This window comes from Adiantum capillus-veneris, chromosome 1 (genome assembly GCF_014529385.1).
Source record: "Adiantum capillus-veneris isolate H3 chromosome 1, ASM1452938v2, whole genome shotgun sequence".
Classification (NCBI taxonomy): domain Eukaryota; kingdom Viridiplantae; phylum Streptophyta; class Polypodiopsida; order Polypodiales; family Pteridaceae; genus Adiantum; species Adiantum capillus-veneris.
In genome coordinates, this window is record NC_140931.1 from 131,096,026 (window position 1) to 131,116,350 (window position 20,325).

The 20,325-nt window shown below is 46.7% G+C and overlaps 1 protein-coding gene across 1 annotated transcript in view; it reads right to left on the reverse strand.

The window, feature by feature from the left end:
- Positions 1-693: 693 nt before the first annotated feature.
- Positions 694-20,325, reverse strand: part of LOC147465571 (SOUL heme-binding family protein) — a 62,284-nt gene continuing 42,652 nt past the window's right edge. The window contains exons 2-8 of the mRNA XM_086511877.1: positions 14,987-15,073; positions 14,656-14,726; positions 14,473-14,574; positions 14,290-14,394; positions 14,039-14,171; positions 13,797-13,906; positions 694-1,009 (exon numbers count right to left, since the gene is read on the reverse strand). Of these exons, the coding sequence (XP_086368003.1) occupies positions 935-1,009; positions 13,797-13,906; positions 14,039-14,171; positions 14,290-14,394; positions 14,473-14,574; positions 14,656-14,726; positions 14,987-15,073 (683 nt within the window). The 3' untranslated portion in view covers positions 694-934. The remainder of the gene's footprint in view (positions 1,010-13,796; positions 13,907-14,038; positions 14,172-14,289; positions 14,395-14,472; positions 14,575-14,655; positions 14,727-14,986; positions 15,074-20,325) is intronic.

Here is a 20,325-nt window from a genome sequence, read left to right on the forward strand (position 1 = left end):
AGGAGTGGGTGGCCTTTTGAGTTTTAGGCCACATTCGTCTTCTTTATGTGTGAGTCTCAAGGTTCAAGACTTGCCAAACATTGGGTAGTGGAGTTTGATTGCCCGAGTCCATATCTACTCCCAATTCCAAGTTTTAAACAGTTTTGTGCTGCCTAGCAGCCATACAGACACACGCACTTGTCGCTCAAACCCGTGTCTAAATGACCTTGAGTATGGAATGCTACTAGCTAGAGGATTATGGTTGGTTACACTGCTAGTAATGCTCATATATTCCAGCCTACTGGTGCCACTAGTAATAAAGAATAAGATAGCATGTCCAAAACAATTTTGGGCATGGACAAAGCACTAGGGGATTGTTCTGTCTTAGGAGGAGGACAAGAACTTGCTATGGAGAATGAGGGCCTATGTATCCTAGTGTATGCAACCTGAAAAGCGTTCGCAAACATGAGGGTACACCTACAATTATCAACCTGTCTCTTCAAGTTCTTGAAGATTCCGAGGTTGAAGCTGTTTCTCTCTCATATCTGGTTTGATTCCAAAGGTGAATGTAACAACCCCATAGCTCTTCTTTGCAGATTTTAAGTCTTATAACTGTGGGGTCAAGGAGATGAAAACTCTATCTCATTGATAAACAGCAATCCATCAGTATATTGAGATTATTTTGCAGGGAGAAACATATTCTGAAAAACACAATTTTACCCACGATACAATGGTTTATAGGAAGATTGTATTTACAAAATCATAAAGACCGGCATTTATACAGGATAGGTAACCTGCCTGCCATGGCAGGTAAATATGCAACTACACAACATAATACAAGTTCTACGTATATTAAATCTATAATTCTCAAGCTTTCTTACCTTACAAGAAAAGAACTCCTCTTTTTTTCCCTTTTTACACAGTAACACTTGCACAAGGTTGACAAAATGTGCACTCAGGGGTCAACTAGTTCCACCTCGATTGAAATCTCATTTCGTCGCATAAAAGGAAGTGTAAATGGTGGATTGAACTGCATCAAAGAACCCACTGATTAGAAAAACAGAGAGACAAAAATGTATAACAGGATAAGTGTAAAGCCAAAAATTAAATTAAATAAGGTCTTATTCATGTCTTAATAAGCTTGGTAAAAAAGTCACTTTCCAATAGCATTTTCTTCGCACCATCTAATAAGAAACCAAATCAGGAACCAGCCTTCGGTGATCAACTGGAGTTCACGTATAATATTAAAAGAAAATAGGACACACAACAGCTAGGGAACTCCCTTGCTTTTTTTGGCACCCTTTAGGCGATCGACGTAATCACTTTAAGAACTCCTTGTTAGCTCTTCCCTATGAAAGTATGCGTAGAGAGAGAGAGAGAGAGAGAGAGAGAGAGAGAGAGAGAGAGAGAGAGAGAGAGAGAGAGAGAGAGAGAGAGAGAGAGAGAGAGAGAGAGAAATGAAATGCAATGAAATGTTATATTAACGTCTTCAAAAGGCCATAGTGACCTATGAGACCAGAAAGTTACAAGGTGGTGGATCTGATACAAAGTCAGAGTATCGAAAATAACCTAACAACAGTACAAAACAAAGATATATACTATGGGATCCTAGGTTGGTCGATGTGAGCTAAGCAAAAGACTAAGCAAAAAGGGGCGGTTTATTACAAAAAATCTAGCATCGGTCGTTGGCGAATCTCATCAATTTCCTCCATGGTTAGTAGTCTGACCGGGCATCGTGCATGCCTAGCCAGCGTGCTCCGAATCTTTTGACGTAGCCTCCGTCGGTGCTGTGTAGTCCTTCGCAGTCGTGGGCGCCTGGATTTCCCCAGTTCAATCGCTCGGTCGATCAATGTGCCGCTGGTGTGAGACGAGGGGGAGCTCTGTTGTGGGAGTGGCTCTTGCGGCTGTCCTGTGTCTGCTCTGAAGAAGTCTGTGATCCGTCTTTGAGACTAGCTAGCCCTGCCATTCATCAGGCTCTCTCTGTGTCTGCGCAGCTCGAGCAAGAACAAACCTAGGCATCTCTGATCTTCGTATCCCATTACTCTTGCGAGTGGTCCAAAACCCTCTCTGAACAGGCAATGGAAGCGGCCTCGTATCTCGTAGTAGACAGGGCAGCGGCATGTATAATGCAGCTCTGTCTCCGGTTCCATGTCACACAAGGGGCATGTCCTGGCCTCTGCTGGTACTCCGCTGTATCTCCCGGTTTCAATCCGCAGCTGGTGAGACGATGTGCATAGTTGGCCAATAGCACATCGTATCCCATGAGACAAGTGGGTATCCATGTATCTTGGTCTCATCACAAAACCATCTTCCGTAAGTTGGAGAAGGTGGTCTCTGTAGAAAGCCATCTTCGTGCCCAATTCTTGTGCTGGTTGTATCCATGTCCTCCTGGTGTCTAGTTGGGTCACATCTTGGCGGATGAGCTTGGTGATCTCCGATCGTGTAAGAATGAGAGATGGTGCATCCAATGAGTACTGGAATGGTGGCAGCCTGTCTATGCTGAACCCATGCGCCTGAAACCATGATGTCATCTCCCCATACCAGCATGTTGTATCTCCTTGTATGGCTAATTGTCGAGAGGACTCAAGTGCTATGCGAGCATATCTGTCTCTGGGAAGTTCCCATGTGCGGTTTATGAAGGAGACTGATCTGGTGAGCGCCTCCACTACTAGTGGGGGGGCCGCTAGCTCTACGCGGATAATGGCCCGTGGTACTGATGCCTTGGCTCTAATGAGCCGCGAGATCATAGAGACAAGAGGTTTCTCCATGTTCCCCCATCCGTCTGTGCGATCCGACCTCCCGTGGTGATCCAAAGAGGGCCCCCATATCTCGGCCCCATAGAGCAATGCTGAGGCCACCAAGGTGTCAAAGAGCCAGAGCTTCGTCCGGGGCTCCTGAAACTGAACCTGCGAACACATCCTCTCCAATCTACCCAGTGCTACGTGGGCTCTAGTCAGTCTGGTCTCTGCTGCTCTTCTGAGTGAGAATGTGGGTCCGCTGAAAACCACTCCAAGGTAAGTGTAAGCGTCTGTGTACTCCACAGTCTCCTGGCCGTATGTGAATGTAGGTGCTGACCTTCTGATCCACTGTGGGGTGGTATTAAACACCATAACCTTGGTTTTACCAAGGTTGACAGACAAACCACTTTCGTGGGCAAACGTATGCAGAGTATCCAGTTGACGTTGCATTCCCTCTGGGGATTCGGAGATCAACACAATATCATCAGCATATAACAGAAGTGGAATCCATGTCCCTGCCAGCTGTGCACCTTTATCCCCATCGCTATCAATGTAGTCAGAAACCTCATCCACATACATACCGAAAAGAGTAGGAGAGAGCGGGCAGCCTTGCTTCACCCCAATAGTGGAGTGAACCGGTGTAGAAAGTCCCTCCGGGGTGTGTACATGCCCTACTACTGATCTGTACAATGCCATGATCCCCCAAATGAGCTCCGTGGGTACTCATATTTCCTGTAATCTGCGCATCAATCTAGTTATGGGTACTGTGTCAAAAGCTTTGCGGAAGTCCACAAAGCTACAATAGATCCGTCTCCCATGAGATCTGCCTTCCTCGATGATGGCCCTGAGTGTGAAGATATGGTCAAGAGTAGAGAAGCCTCTCCTGAACCCTGCCTGCCCAGTTGCACGCATTCCTTCCCTCTCTGCCCATCTAGTAATCTACTCAGCTGTTGCTCAAGAATGGATGCATACAACCGTGCCAGTGTGTGCCCAATCATAATAGTGCGATAATTCCCAGGCGCCATGGGGTCTCCTGCCTTGAAGATAGGTACGATCGTAGATAGGCTCCAAGTGTCCGGTAGGCCCTCACACATGGCACGGTTAAACATAACTGCTAGAAGCTCTGCTAGTAGGTCTTTGGCATGCATGAAATGCTCAGCGACTAAGCCATCATGATCATATGCTCTCCCAGTCCTCATCCTCTCAATGGCTTTTTTCACCATCTCAACGGTGAAAAAAGCACATGTGTGTGGGCATGGGTCGGGGGGGTTGGGGAGGGGCAGTTGTCCAGGTACTGTGTACAAGGATGATGCGTACTGACCTTAGGTCTCTGTGGAGGAAATTGCGGGGGGGGGGGGGGGGGGGGGGGGGACTGCTCATGAAAGAGCCACCATGCCTCCCGCGAGTCCTGACTCAAGAATAGCTGATATAGATCCTGCTCGAGTCGAGCCAAGAAAGCTCTCTTTTTCTGCCGTACCAGGCGTTGCAAGTCAATCTGTGACTGTTTGTGAGTGACATCCCCCAATAGCACCTCCCTCTGAAGTTTGGCTCTAGTCTGGTGGCACTCCTCATCGTACCAGCTGTTCTGGGGCATGCTTCCTGATCGGCGGCTCTGCTCAGGCTGGGTGTGTGGGTATGCTTCTGCTGCTGCCTCATGCAAAGTCTGTGTCAGTATAGTAGTTAGCTCCTCCAAAGGTCGCCCCGGGTCCTCAGTGCATAGACGTCTGTAGATCCCGTCCATGTATACAGAATCCGTCTCCCGTGTGAATGTGTAGCGAGTAGGGGCTGCTACCCGTGGCCTGTGTGCTACATTGAACTGGAAAGAGATGGTCATCGACACCAGAGCATGATCTACTGCTACCCTGACCGGTCTGGGCCCAACTCTGAGATCCTGGATACTATCGGTGAGATTCGGCTGTGCCATGACATAGTCCACTGTGCTGGCTCCATGCCTGTGTGGGAAGCATGTAAAACCTCCCGCAACAACAGGAAATCTCTGTAGGCCGTTCAAGATGGCCAATCCATGTGCAGTGCCCATGTCTATCAGGTGTCGCCCATACTCAGTGTATTCCACATCCTGTGATAGTCTAGACAGGCCCGTCTCCATGACATCTAGCTCTCTTAGCATCTCCTCTGAAGTATCATAAAACACTGCCTGGTGATGGGCAGTCCTAGCATTGAAGTCCCCTAGTATGATAATGTCACCATCTCTAGAGAACTCCCATATGTCATCATCTAGAATAGAGAAAGGGGACTGTCCTCTGGGTGATGCATAAACTGATGTACTCCGGGGAAAGTAGCAAATAGCTAGGTAGAGATATCTGCCTGTCTCTGCTTTCAATCTCACCCACATGTACCTAGCCTGTTCATCCCTGCGGGTATATGTATCAGTGGCTGCAGATCCTCTCTAAATAACATTGCCACTCCCCCCGAGCCCCGTTCTCTGTTCTCTGAGCGTGTCTCTTGTCTGTAAGCTGTCTCCCACCTGTATCCACTGATGTGAGGCATGGGTTGCCCACGGGCCTGGTGTGTCTCAGAGTAAAAGATGATGTCTCTTCCAGTAAAGCTATCCTCAAAAGCACCTACATCAAGACGCATAGATCCATTACAGTTCCAGGCAGCCACTTTGAGTGTGGTCCCATAAGTCTCGCACCGTCATGTGGAGCGTCGCTCTAGTATTACCACTTTTCCATCTTGGTAAAAGGCAATCTTGCCTTGTCCCCTTGCCGCTCTAATTTCCGGCATTACTTCCTGCATATGGGCGATCTGTGAGAGGGTGAGATCATCCCCGCGAAAGATGCCAGTCTCTTTAAGAGTTGGTCTTTTCTTCAAGAAGGACTTCTTCGCTTCCATGGAGGGAAAACGGAGGATGAGTACTCTTTCTTTTGAGGTTTCTCCACTGCTTCCAGTGTGTTTCTTGATCGGGCTTCGGCGAGATCTTTCTTGAGCGACGCAATCTCTGCCTCTTGAGTCGTCACTCGGTCTTCCAGCGTACTTATCTTGCTCTCTTGGATCAGCATGCGTCCTTCGAGTATGTTTATTGTGCCCCAGAGCTTGCGGTTCATCTTGGTAGTGGCCTTCGTCATTTCCTCTTTGCACTTTTGTATGGCATCCTCTAGGGGGTCGTCTTTATCGTTCAGCTTCCTCATGCTTGATCGTCGTCCGTCAAGGGGTCCCTAAGTGTACGAGTGCACCCACACTAGCAGCGGGCGCGGTGGCTGGGCGAGTGGGGGAGTGATAGAGTGCAGACGAGAGAGAGGGAGAGGGGGGGAAGAAGGGGGGGGGGGGGGGGGGGGTAAGGGGTATCAGAAAGAAAAAGGGAAATAAAATGGTATATTAATGTATTCAAAACGCCAAATTAACCTATGAGACTAAGCCGATACAACATAGTGTGCTTGATACCATGTTCGGGGGGGGGAAAAAAAAAGACTTCCTACGCGTAGAAGAAGAGGGGGGGACATCCTACATGTAAAAGAGGGGGGGGGGGGGGGGGACCCTACGCGTAGAAGAAGGGGGGGAGGGGACACTCTACGCGTAGAAGAAAGGGGGGGGGGGGGGGGGGGGGGGGGGGGGGGGGGGGGGGGGGGGGGGGGGGGGGGGCGGGGGTTGCAGAGGCAACGCAGGGGGGGCAGTACAGCGCGAGGGTGAGGGCGAACAGCAACAGCACAGCGCGAGGGCAGAGCAGCACCGCGCGAGAGAGAGAGAGAGAGAGAGAGAGAGAGAGAGAGAGAGGAGAGAGAGAGAGAGAGAGAGAGAGAGAGAGAGAGAGAGAGAGAGAGAGAGAGAGAGAGAGAGAGAGAGAGAGAGAGGAGAGAGAGAGAGAGAGAGAGAGAGAGAGAATGAAATGAAATGTTATTTAACGTCTTCAAAAGGCCAAAATGACCTATGAGACCAAACTGTTACAAAATTGTGAATCTGATACGGGTACAAAAAGACTAGAACAAAAATACTACTACTACTATCCCCATCTGCACTTTGGATGGAGAGAGAGAGAGAGAGAGAGAGAGAGAGAGAGAGAGAGAGAGAGAGAGAGAGAGAGAGAGAGAGAGAGAGAGAGAGAGAGAGAGAGAGAGAGAGATGATGAAATGAAATGTTATATTAACGTCTACAAAAGGCCAAAATGACCTATGAGACCAAACTGTTACAAGATACCATGTCTAGGTACAAAAGAACTAGAACAAAGATACTACTACTAGAATCCATCCTCATCTGCACTCTGGATGTCGAGAGAGTATGGCTCGAATCCTTTATTGTAGTCTCTATCGATGCTGTGTAGCCCCTCTCCTCAATCGTGGCTGTCTGGATCTCCGTAGCTCCAGTGCTCAGTCAATGAGAGTGTCGGTAATGGTCGAATGAGTGTGGACCGAGCTCAGCAGTAATGGCTACTCCTCTGGCTGTCCTATATCTAGTGAAAAGAAATCTGTAATCTGTCTCTAGGATTGTCTCTCTCTATCTCTCCCCAGTAAAGTGTCTCTATATCTGTGTAACTCTAAGTAGATATAGCCCAAGACATCTCTGATCCTCATAACTCACGACCCTAGAGAAAGGACTGAAACCCTCTTTGAATAAGCAGTGGAAACGGCCCTGTATCTCATAGTACACTGTGCAATGACATATGTAATGTAGCTCTGTCTCTGGCTCTAGCTGGCTTAAGCGGCATATCCAGCTATCTGCTCGTATCCCTCTGAATCTACCAGTCTCAATCTCCAACTAATGTGGGGATGTGGGTAATTGACCAATGGCACACCGCAAACCATGAGACATATGAGAAATGAAATGAAATGAAATGAAATGTTATATTAACGTCTTCAAAAGGCCAGGATGACCTATGAGACCAAACTGATACAAAAGTGGTGAATCTGTTATAATGTCTGGGTATCTTAGTACTAAAGTACTAAGTGTGAAAGTGTGAAAATAAATGTGAAAACTAAATACAAAGTATTAAATAAACTTCTTAGGAGCATTCTGGGTGTTTGGCTAGAATGCTTCTAATCCTTTGTTGTAGTCTCCTCCGGTGAAGTGTGCTTCTGCATCTCGGTTGTGGTCGTCTCGATTTCCTAAGCTCAATCGCCCTGTCAATGAGGGTGCCTTTGGTATGAATGTGGGTACTCCTTTGTGTTCGCTGCTGGCCTCTTGCTTCTCCTTCCATTCCTGCTTCTCTCCATCCGAAGAAATCTGTGATCTGCCTCTGAGGTTGTAGTGCTCTTTGTCTTCTCATTAGATTATCCCTGTGTCGATGTAGTTCCAGTAGGGACAGGCCTAAGCATCTTTGATCCTGGTATTGCATGACTCTATCTAGAGGTCCAAAGCCTTCTTTAAATAGGCAATGGAAACGCCCACGTATCTCATAGTATACGGTGCAATGGCATATGTAGTGTAATTCTGTCTCCGGCTCCATTCCGCATAACTTGCAAATTCTGCTCTCAGGTGGGATTCCCCTAAATCTTCCAAATTCAATTTCCAGCTGGTGTGAGGATGTACGAATCTGACCAATACCACATCTCAAACCATGAGACAAGTGGGTATCCATGTAGCTCGGGCGAATCACAAAACCATCTTCAGATAGCTGTAGGAAGTTTTCTTTGTAGTCGACCATCTTCGTGCCCAATTCTTGTGTAGGGTCTACCCATGTCCTCTTAGTGTCCAACTGTATAAGATCCTAGCGGATGATTTTATTAATCTCCGTTCGTGTGATTGCCATTGATGGAGCCTCAAGAGAGTATTGGAAGGGGGGTAATCTTTCCATACTGAACCCGTGTCTCTGAAACCACGAGGACAGTTGCGCATACCAGCATGATGTATCTCCTTTCATTGCTAACTGTTGAGAGGATTCGAGGGCCAATCTAGTATATCGGCAATTATTTGTATCCCACAAACCATGTATAAAGGACACTGATCTGGTAAGAGCTTCAATTTCTATCGGAGGAGTAGCTAGTTCAGCTCGGGTAATCGCGTGTGAGAGAGAGAGAGAGAGAGAGAGAGAGAGAGAGAGAGAGAGAGAGAGAGAGAGAGTGTTTTGGACATGTCTTTAGTGTTAGTATACCTACAATGCCCACCTATTAGTTTTTTCCACCATCATGTATGTTGCACAGTTTGAAGACCCCCATATGAGGAGAAGCCAACAGGGGTTCGAGGGCAGTGCCCTTGAGGCAAATTTTGAAGGAATATTCCTAAAATATTTCCTGTAATATTAGGCCATATGTACATGCCATTAGTACTATGGCTGGTAGTCGGCGGTCCATGGGCGGTGGGTTGGCATAATCAATACCACACATGCCACACACACACACACACTCTCTCTACCAATCACCCGTATCACTAATGAGGATGCAATCTCCATGAACCATGGCAATTACCTTGGCAACAAGTTCCTTACTCATTGATATGACTAGTGGCTTTCTTGTCAACCTGGGATTTTGGAGAGCGGTCATAGAGGGCACTTTTTGATGGGAAGTGTCTATCTTTTATGTAAAAGGTACAGAAGGAGAGATCTTGAGCTTTCGCAAGCAACATAGATCAGGCACCATAAGTGGATATCACTCTAGGTAGGTACACCGTGTTGATGAAGTCCAATTGTAGTATAATTGGCGACGATGATGGTGTTAGCTACCTTGTGCCAGTGATAAATGCAGGTGAAAAGTCATTTGCACGTACCATGTACTGAGCTTGATACATCAACACTTCCCCTCAAGCTCAACTCCATCTCTTGTACTCCATGCATGCTCGAAATCGCCTCAACTTCTTTGCTCCCAGGGCCTTCGTGAAGATGTCTACAACTTGCTCATCTGCCCCCGCATACCTAAGGTTGATGTTGCAAGCCAATACCTTGTCTTTGATGAAGTGGTAGTGTGCTTTGTCCTCGCGTGAAACGTTGGGTTCCGTGCCAACTGCATGCTACCTAAGGTTATCGCAGTAGATGACAACCGGCCTCTAGACCTGTATACATGTTGGCATTGTAGCACCCCTATACTTGGCATTTGTACTCGACAAAGCAACCCTCGGTTTCTTGTTGCCACTCCACGTGATAGCAATGGTCCCAAGTGAAAACATGAATCGGCTCGTGGATCACCGATCAAATAGACTATCAACCCAATCCGCATTGTGTAGTCAGAGTTGCACCTCCATGCCACCCTATAAAAGGTGCATAACCGAATGTAGCACTCACATGGACCCTAGGCTCATTTGTGAGCTATCTTGTGTGATCATCACAATTGGACTCTAGGCCCTTGGCAGCTCACACACCCATATGGGTGTGGGCTTGGTGGTATGGGACACAAGCCGAGGCTAGCCTGTTGGTTGCAGACTCCTAAGCTCGAGGGGGAACCCGTATTGGGCCTATGGCTGGGAGATGAGCTTGATGTCCGCTCTCTACACTCGTTTATGCGTGAGTATGGCTTGTGCCATGTCATGTGTGCGAGATGGATCAAGCGAGGGACTGACACTGAGACCAGCCCGTAGGACGGTAGACTTTAGCTTTCACCCGATCTTTACAATGTTAACTTTACGACACAAAGGAACTTCACGAATAAGCCTGTGAGACTGGAATTCAACACTTCAAAACAAAACACGGCTTGGTAGCTAGAGCGCTCCCAAGTAGACAACGACACCATGTAGGCCCCAAAGACTGGCGCCCCTTTGGGTAATTCTTTATTCTTACTGCAAATAGACGATCCGAACACTTACACCTAACTCTCACCAAGCTGTCAAAACCTATCCATGCTTGTGAATGCAGGATTTTGACCCAATTTTACCAGCATAAATGGGACAATTCCCCTTTGAAACGGACTAGTTTCATGCAAAAAACTATGTTTTCGCAATCCTTCGCGATAGAACTGTACGTACTTGTGGCGGATTAGCAATCAGTTAATCTGGTTCCTGTACAGAAGCCTCTTGCCTTGGCAAACGTGCATAAAACCCCAGAACTGTACATGGTCATCTGAGAAGCCCAACTAGTGGGGCATTAACATATGAGCAAAGGGGAGAGAGAGATGCACGAGAGAAAATCATCGCGTCAGCCCATGAGGGACTAACACAAAAGGAGAAGTTTACACCAAAAGTGGAACCCTCAGGTAGGTCTGTCCCTCCCGAGCCAGTTGGCTCGTTGTGAAAGCACTGCCAAGAGATCTTCGAGCTGCTGAGGAGTGTCATGTCCCTTGAGGCAGTGGTGGAGTGTGAGAGGGCTAGAAGATGAGGTTGAGGGGCAAGTGGGGGAGATGGGAAGGGTGGGAGGGGAGGATGGTGGAGAGGGAGGTGGAGGCGGAGCCAAGGAGTGGACACGCAGGGGGGAGCGGGAGACTAGCGACGACGAGGATGAGGTGGAAGGAGACTCCTCAGGTACATCCTGCTATAGAGGGTCAAAACGGTCCCTGTAAGAACCCAATGTTGCGGGCCTATTGTAGGTTGGCCACTACGGGGGCTGTATGGCGAGCATGTCCTTGGCGGTGGTGGCCATGTACGTGCTGCCAGCCATCAGCTGACTAGCCACCCATCTCTAAAGAGGTGCAAGACTGTGCACCCTAGGTCTTTGTCTGTTGTGCCTTGCCAGCCTTGGGATGCTGAGTGTGTAGCGCGGGTCGAGTCCTCCCACGAGGCAGGCCTTTGCAAGATTGACCGATCTGTTTGCATATGAAGCACTGGTTCAGGAGTCCCGAATACTCCACGCTCTGGAGAAAACAGCCGCCACTCACCTTAGGTAGAAGTACTATCTCCAGAAGCGAGTGGGTATCCCGAACTAAAATGCGTACCGTAGGTATATTGGTAGCGACTGAAGCTGCCGTACGCGGGGTCTCCAAGACTGTCCCAATCTTGGATAAAAGCTAGAGGTACTCTCTCCTCAGACCGGGGAAGCAAACTGAAAGGGGTAAATCTGCTTCCTGGACAAGAACATCAAAACTTGGGTCAAAGCCAGAGCGCCACTGTCAAAAATGAACCCTAACTGCTCGGATGGCCAACGGGCTCATTGAAATGATCTTGGAAGCCATCTTGGTTGTCTCAAACTCTGGTAGTAACCACGCACGAGAAGCTGTACATCGATGATCTTTCCCACCTCCGCGAGAAGGGGGCCTAGTGGAGGCCGTGGCAGAGTTACCGAGGAACGCGTTCCCAGAGGCCTAGAGCACCGGAACGGCGTTCTGGCAGGGCATGATTACGTGGAACGGCCCGATAAGGATGGGCGTTTCGGATGGTAGTCTGGTACCGAAATGGCTGGCTGGAACCATGGGGGAACAGGCCGGAATGGCACCAACGGGCAAAAACGGCCAGTTTTTTGAAGTTTAAAGTTTTAAACATGGGAGCCTTGGAGGGGAGCAAAGCTTATAAACTACACCCCCCCTAACCCCTTTCCTTCATTCAAGTCTCAAGCTCTCAAGCTCAACCAAAGCTCTCAAGATCTCTCTCTCTCTCCATTGCTCTACCATCTACGGTCTACCCTCAAGGCTCAAGCTCTCTGTCCCTTGCTCTCAAGCTCTCAAGCTCTCTCTCCATGAGTCCATTGCCCTCAAGCCTCCCCCTTGCTCTCAAGGAGTGAAGCCTCTCTTTCAAGCTCTCAAGGAGTCAAGACTCAAGCTTCTCTCTCAGGCTCTCTCTCAAACCCTCAAGGCTCAAGCTCTCTCTTTCTTGGATAATCCATCATCCATGGCCTCTTCTTCTTGTACAACCCCCTCCGTTCATGTGGAAACACTTAAAAGAGGAAGGAATGGTCGTGGTGGGATGAAGTGACCTCAGAGGGCACCTTGTCAGCGGGGGGAGGTGCTTGTGCATGGGCATGCAAGCTATGCTCTCACACGCCGAAAGCTATCCTCCCATGTCTTATCTCTTAACTTCTACTCTTGCAATTATTTGAAAGCTCTAATCTGTAATTGCATGTGTTATTGTGTATGGGCATTGTGTTGTGTATGTACTATCTCTTAACTTCTACTCTTGCAATTATTTGAGAGCTCTAATCTGTAATTGCATGTGTTATTGTGTATGTACTATGACCGCAGCGCCGCACATCACAATCAAGTCATAATAAGGTTGAATGGTCTTCAAATCGTGTTTTTTGTGGGTATTGGAGTCAAAGGACTCTAGTACTACTCTTATCCAAACACATAACGCTAAAAATTGCCTTATTTGGATGTTTTTTATGCCTCCCGTTCCGTGTCGTTCCCGTTCCAGACTCTTTCCGTTCCCCCTTCCACATGGGAGGCCCGTCGCCATTTCCGTTCTATGTTCCGGGTAACTCTGGACCGTGCACCTTGCCTCTGCTAGGCTGGGTGCCGATAATCTTGCAAATGACAGAGGTGGCTTAAAGGGCTCCACCTTTGTTGCAAGGCTCTCTTGCTCTATCAGGGATAAAGCAAGTCGGATGGTGGGCTTGCAGGGTCGGGCGAGGGGGCTTCGTCTGAGTCCGTCTAGGGTGGAGTACGAGCCTCTATCTATGTTTGCTGCCGAGGAGGAAAAAGACGAATCGATGGCGAGGGGGTCGAGTCGAAAACAAATCAGCACCTGCAGTCAGTCGGGGGGGGGGGGGGGGGGGGGGGAGGAGGGGGGGTTCCTCTTTGACTGCTAAATGAGGAGTTTGATACTGTCTGCAGCTCCCCATCTCTAGTAAAAGCACTTGTAAATATAAGTGCCCACAATCCATTTCTGTCATAACAATATTCAATTTTCAGCCTGCCAATCTGCCTGTATCTTCAGCATAAGCTCCCCCACCTACATTGCAATACACTCATGTATGCCCAGCTCTATGTATAGATTCTGATATGCACATGACAGCTCAAAGCAAGAGAATAATGGGCTGCCGTCTTTGTATCCAATTAGCCACATTAAAGCATCTTTCCATCTCCCCAATGTCGGCTCCAACAGAAAGCTAAATTTTTACTTGTCAGGAAAATTAATAACTCCTGCTAATAGTTTGCACTCCACTGTTTCAAAAGATACCAACTCCCTTGAAGGAAGAGGAACAACAAAATAGAAATGGTATCACATTTGATTTGTGCAACAATACCCTTATCTATAATCTACATATGCTGGCCACTATGGAAGTAGCTCTCACTCAAGATACAAGGAGGTCAAACATGAACACAAGATTTAACAAACCTGTGAAATTTCTGCTTGTGCAGACTCCTTTACTTGTAGCTTAGGATCTCTTTCCAAAAACTTCCGTAGCTCTTGTTCTCTAGCCTTTACCATATCATCTGTCACATACCCTAGAGCAAAAGGTAACAGATTATGCCTTGATAAGGCTTCAGAAATAGCCTGTCAGGAAACTTTTAAGCTAATTGTTAAACAGGAAAATACAGAATCTTCAGTCTTAAGAACAACTTTCACAGATCCGGTACCTGAAAACGCTGTGACTGCTACGACCTTTGATGGTACCCTCTTTGTAGTGACAGATTTATCAATAGGCAGTGGTACATTATCACCATACTTGGATGGCATTACGAATGCCATTTTCCATTGCCCACCATCTGTCTATTACACTCATACCATGTGACAAAAATAAAATGAGTGAAGGCTGGGCGAGAGCACAGCCAGACACAGAGTAAGCATTTGACATTTTTGGTTCTATAACACAAGCAGAAATCATTACTTGTTGAGATATAACAGGGGTCGTCATCTCCATTTTCTCGCCTTCAGACTGAATTCTTGACATAAGAACTGGTGTCGTCATCTCCATCTCCTCCTTTTTCAAGTTCTAGCATCCCAAAGAAATTACCTCAGATTTCCATCAATGCTTCTGAAGCAATCTATCTATCAAGTTTGAAGAGCATACTTTGCCAAAAAGATAGGCAGCTAAAGTGTTGAATCCTTGTGAAGAACCATAGAAATCGAATCCACTCCTTCCTGGCATAGTGGTCTCTGCCACAACATAAGACTGGCATGATAGGATGAATGTCAGCCGCGTTTAACTTGGTACATAGACTCAATCAATCTGTTGATTCAGTCTTCCGCATACCTGAACTTCACGAACTTCATAATTCTTTTCTCTTCTCAAAACTTGATAAGGAATTGTTTCCAAGTCTGGAACTGCATCCAGTCATTGCATACACACAAAATTCATTAAGCACATTAGATCACACAATATTCATTAAGCAGATGAGGGTATTTCTGCACATCCTACAATTGACTAAGAGAGGAGAATCAATCAGCAAAAGGAGGCAAACATAAAAAGAAGCATATCACTCTATAAACATGACGAGTAAACAACCTACAGATAATAAATAGATGGGTTGAAACAAATTAAGAAACCATCTAATCTGAGAGACTACTGCTTTTCATGCTCATACCCGACATCAGTGCCTCTTCCAAATTCCTTGCTTCACCTCTTCGTGGATTTGCATATTTGACAGCCTCTGAAGTCAAGCTCTGAATATCTGTAAACACATGACAATACAAGATACTTTTTGCTCAACTACAAAATTCAATCATAAAATATCATGTAATTATCAAAGAAATAAAGGAAAAATGTCACTGAAGGAACATAATAAAATCAATGGCCCTTCAGACAGTCAATACAATACCATGGGAAAACCTGCAAAGCCAAAGGGAAGCAGGCAAAGCAAGGCACAAATTGAGAGGATACCTGCTCTGTAACAATCTTATCGATTAGAATACAGAAAGAAAGAAAGATAAATAATGTTTGTAAAAGACCAAAATGGCATATGAAGATGGAAATGGCCTATGAGACTCAGAACATTGTACAAGTGTTCTGCCTCATAGTTGACTACAACCTGGGAGTAAGCAAGGACAATGCACTTCGTGCATCTATGGGAAGTAACATAGAGAGGCTATTCCACAGCCTCTAGCCGTCAAGCTTTTGCAATTTTCTAGTTGGTTCACGCAGATCTTTGTGAATCTATGCAGACTTCATCCCTAGGGGGAGCTCTTTTTTTAGGCTATTGGTGAATGATTTTGGTCACTTAACTTGGTTATATCTCCTCAAGCACTCGGACAAGGCTTTTGAGATCTTCAAGAACAGGCAGACTCTTGTGGAGAAGAAAACAGGCAAACGAGTGAAGACTGTTTGTGCAAACAAGGGTAAAGACTTCACCTCCAATGCTTTGTGCATTACTGGCCCGATAATCGACCACGGTGTTGTTCTCGTGGTACCAAGGGATTCCTACGAGGATGTCACACCCTTCCAAAGGCATGATGTAAAAGTCCTCGTGCCCTAAATACCCCTGACAATGCAAACACAGTTTGCCAATGACAGGTGTAATGGCAACATCCCGTCCGCGTGCCACTAGAACTGCCTCCGCCTATGGCCCCATTCTGTCGGGCGTAATTCCAAGTCGAGCCGCAAATTCTAGTGAAGAACGGAGCCACTGTGTAGATCCCGGCTGGGAGGCCTAAACCCTAAGAATAAGCAGACGAAGAAGAAGAAGTTCCTACCAACTTATGGGACCCCGTCCGATGGGGCCCAAGTGACATAAAGGCATTAAAATAAAGCAGGACCAAGAGAGACACACACACGCGCGCGCGCGTGTGCGTGTGCGTGGAACTGATGACGTGGTGACTGTACGGAATTTGTGTCAAGCCATTGAAGAACGGAGCCACTGTGCAGATCCCGGCTAAGGGGCCTAAACCCTAAGAATAAGCAGACAAAGAAGAAGTTCCTACCAACTTATGGGACCCCGTCCGATGGAGCCCAAGTGACATAAAGGCATTAAAATTAAGCAAGTCCCACACACACACACACACACACACACACATGCGCGTGGAACTGATGACGAGGGGACTACACGGAATTCCGGATTTTCCGATGACTGCTGACGTGGTGGAACTGTACGGATTTCCGCGTTTCACGCTGACTGTGCTAACCTGGCAGCTTGTACGGATTTCCGTGATTTACGCTGGCTGATTTTCAGTGCCAGCTTTTGGGACAATTGCTTTTGAGTTTGAATACTTTTCATGTAAACTGCTTTTGGGCCTAGGGCCTTTAAATATGAGGCTAGGGCTCTCTCTCTAGCACTCTTTTAGGAGAAGGTGCAAAGCGTGGAGTACCGGCTTATACTGTGGTGATGCAATATAAAGAAATACTGAAAGGGGCGCCAAGGTTTGGGGCCAATACTCTTTGGGGTGGAATTCTGCCACTTCGTGTCACGTGTCGTCTCTCTCTCTCACTTCAATTGTTATTGAAGTGCTGAAAGTATGTTCAGTTTGTTCTTTTCCGTTGGCACGTGGTGCCCGTCTTGCGATAGATTTAGAGTATATGTAATGTGCAACACAGGTGATTGATGGTGTATGCCCAAGATGAGTGCTCAATGCTAACTCAAGGTTCCTTTTATTTTATGAGAGAGTTCCTTTTACTTATGATAGATGTGCAAAGACTAGAGAGAGAAGAGAATGATATTGTGCACCTACACGCAGTAGAATGCCACAGAGAGAGAGAGCCCATAGTTTATATCTAAAGGCCCCAGAACATCTAAAATCAGTATACAAGAAAAGCATCAAGCCCAAAAAGCATCTGATCCCAAAGTTTTCGCCCAAAAGCTACCAGCACCATTCGTGGACGTCCGTACAACCTACCAAGCCATCCGCCAACGCAAAACGCAGGCGTCCGTACAGTTGTCACACCACCAGTTTTTATGCAAGGAATTGTGTGTGTGTGTGTGTGTGTGTGTGTGTGTGTGTGTGTGTTCATTGATTTTTAGGCCCTATTGAACGGGGTCTTATAAGTAAGCTTGGGGTTAGGATTATTAATCCTAACCCAACTTGTTATTTGGGCCACTCGGCAAGGATCTGTAAGTTGGTAAAGACTTCTTCTTCTTTTGCTTCTGCTACGGTTTAGGCCCCTCGGCCAGGATCTACACGTTGGATAGGGTTAGGCTGAAACCGGCCCGTAGGGCGGTAGGCGTTGGCTTTCACCCGAAATTCTTTACTTTAGACACACACACAGAGCACTTTGCAAAGAGAACCTGCGACGGGAATTAACACTTGAATACACACAACTCGGAAGCTAGAATGCTCCGAGCAGACACCGACAACTTGTAGGCCCCAAAATTGGCGCCCCTTTCAGTATTTCTTTATTCCTTAGGAGGGTAAAGTACAAAGAAGAGTCCTGGGAATCCTTTGACTGTATCCCACTAGATACCGCCTGTTTTGGCCAAATTTCGGCAGCATAACAGCCCCAAAACTTGCACGAAACCAATTCCCCTGCTGGAACTCGCTTCGACTGGCGTATACCCTCTGATTCCTATCCAAAAACAGTAAATTCAGCACGCTGTATTTACTGGTTTTTGCCCTGTTTTCAGCCCCAAACAGTCCCCTAACTGTCCTCTGCCAGTGGGGCACGATTCCCAATGGTCCTGGAGTCCGTATGGCTGAAAAACAGTGAAATTACAGCGCATACACAGCGCTGATTTAGCACCTGTTCGGTGAGGTTATGACCCTCACCAGTGCCTGCTTTGGGGCAGCAGCTAGCTACCCCTGTTCCTACTCAAGGAGGCTCTTGCCTCAGCACAAAAGCATGAACCCACACAACTGTACATCAGTCAAATGAATAGCCCTCTTGTGGGGCATCACATAACTGCACGTAGGGGAGAGAGAGAGCAGTGTGTAGTGTGCAGGGCATCACTCCTAGCACCACACTGTACATGAGAGGGAAAGGAAGCACTCCATAGCTCTTAACCTGTGAGACAGATTGCATAATGAGGCCTTCCCAGCTTAAAAATTCAGCGCCCATTTTTCTGGAAGAGGCAAGTGCATGAAAATGTGACACTTGGCGCATTTACAAGCATTTTCCCGTTTCGGGTTCGCCGCTTAAAAATATCCTGACCGGTTGCCCAATTGACTTCGCGGCAGAGTTGCAAAATGTTCCCCTAGTCATACCAGAGGTAATGACGCGAACACATTTCACGGCCCAAAATAGCAGTTCCCTAAATTTTAGGAGATGCTTCCGTTGGGCTCCCACTGGTCTTCTGACCATCTATCCTCATTGGGACCGCATCCAAAAGTGCAATGTGGCCCAACTGTCGGATACTTTTTGTTGGTAGTCCCACCTTGACTTTACGCCTTAATTGAGTTCACTTCCTAGTATCCACCAACTTGCTAAGTGCGACGGGGGAACCTATATGATCTTGCTCTGAGCCTAGACATCCTCTTACCATACGAATTCCAGTGCCGACCACTTCTCGTCTACGGGTGAATGTACCGTTCACATTGGCCATACAATGTCCGACCGTTTGCTACTTCAAAAAGAGGGTCTCAAAACAAATAAAATAAGCCCCATTGGAAAGAAACCAACAACCAAGGTTAGCAGTTGCCACATCTTTGTGACATGGTTAATAACTGCCACGTCCTTGTGACATAGGCTGAGGGAGCCCTAACCCGTTAGGTCTTCAGTGGCTTGATACGTCAACAATTTGTGACATCTCGCCTTCTTGAAAGAAGAGTAATCGTCTGCGATTACATCTGCAAAACAATCTAAGTCAAATAATAACTATCCGAGGGTCATTCATATCAGAGCTCCTGATATTTTTGCATAGAAAAATTAGCCATCACACCCAACCGCGTTGATCTATAACGAGTGTCTGGATGCACTAAAATTACATACCTAGGCAATCTCACCCGATTAGCAATATTCAATGGTTGGCACATCACGATGCAATATAGATACTTACATATGTATGTTACAAGACACAACAAATAGCGCTGTTGAGCACTCCTCCCAAACAAACGGTCTTAGGCATGAAGCTATTCAACGACTACCTCCTCATTTCCCCTGCAAATAACCTAAAAAGGTTCGGGCCGTGAGCTTAGAGAACTGATACAACCAAACTCTCCCCAGACACCCGCGGGGTCTGCATCATTCAAAGGTTTTCTAGCATACAATTAAACACTTCCCAGAGACTCGCTCTGCATCGTTCAGAGGTTTTCCAACATAGAACTAAACGCTCCCCAAATACCTGGTCTGTGTCGTTCAGATACTCCTTCCAAGAGTAAATTACAAACCATTGAAACCAGCATCAAAACCAGAATCAAACAAACTCTAATTGGCACCAAGGCAAGTTTAAAATAGATAACATCCACTTCAAACAAATTCCAAACAGTACTTTCTCATACAAAGCAATTAGAAAATTGATTCGAACAGCCGAACTTTAAGGACGACCGGCTTGTCCTTCTGGATCAAAGTGATCGTACGATTCTGGATCTCGAGTCTCACGGCATTCTTGTCGTACCAAGGCATGCCCAAGAGAGCATTGCAATTGCCTAGCTTCATGATGTGAAAATCTACCTTTCCCTGGTATCTTCGGATGGTCACTAGAAGAGCATCAATGAGAGGTACTGTCACAAACGGGAGCGTATAACAATATAAAATATACTTGGATAAATAGAATTTATCACTTAATACTGAAGCCATAGTATATAGAGAGACAAAAAAAAATTATATATATATATATATATATATATATATATATAGAGAGAGAGAGAGAGAGAGAGAGAGAGAGAGAGAGAGAGAAGATCGACACAGTATTGGGGACCAAAAGATGGGTTGGTCCCCCCTGTGTAATAGTATCTTTATTAGCAAGAAGAAGTCTATACAAGCACTTGAACCGAACGTATTACCACGTTCGTTCTAGAATAAGACTTGATGGTTCCCGGAAGCCTCAGCTTCCAATTCCTA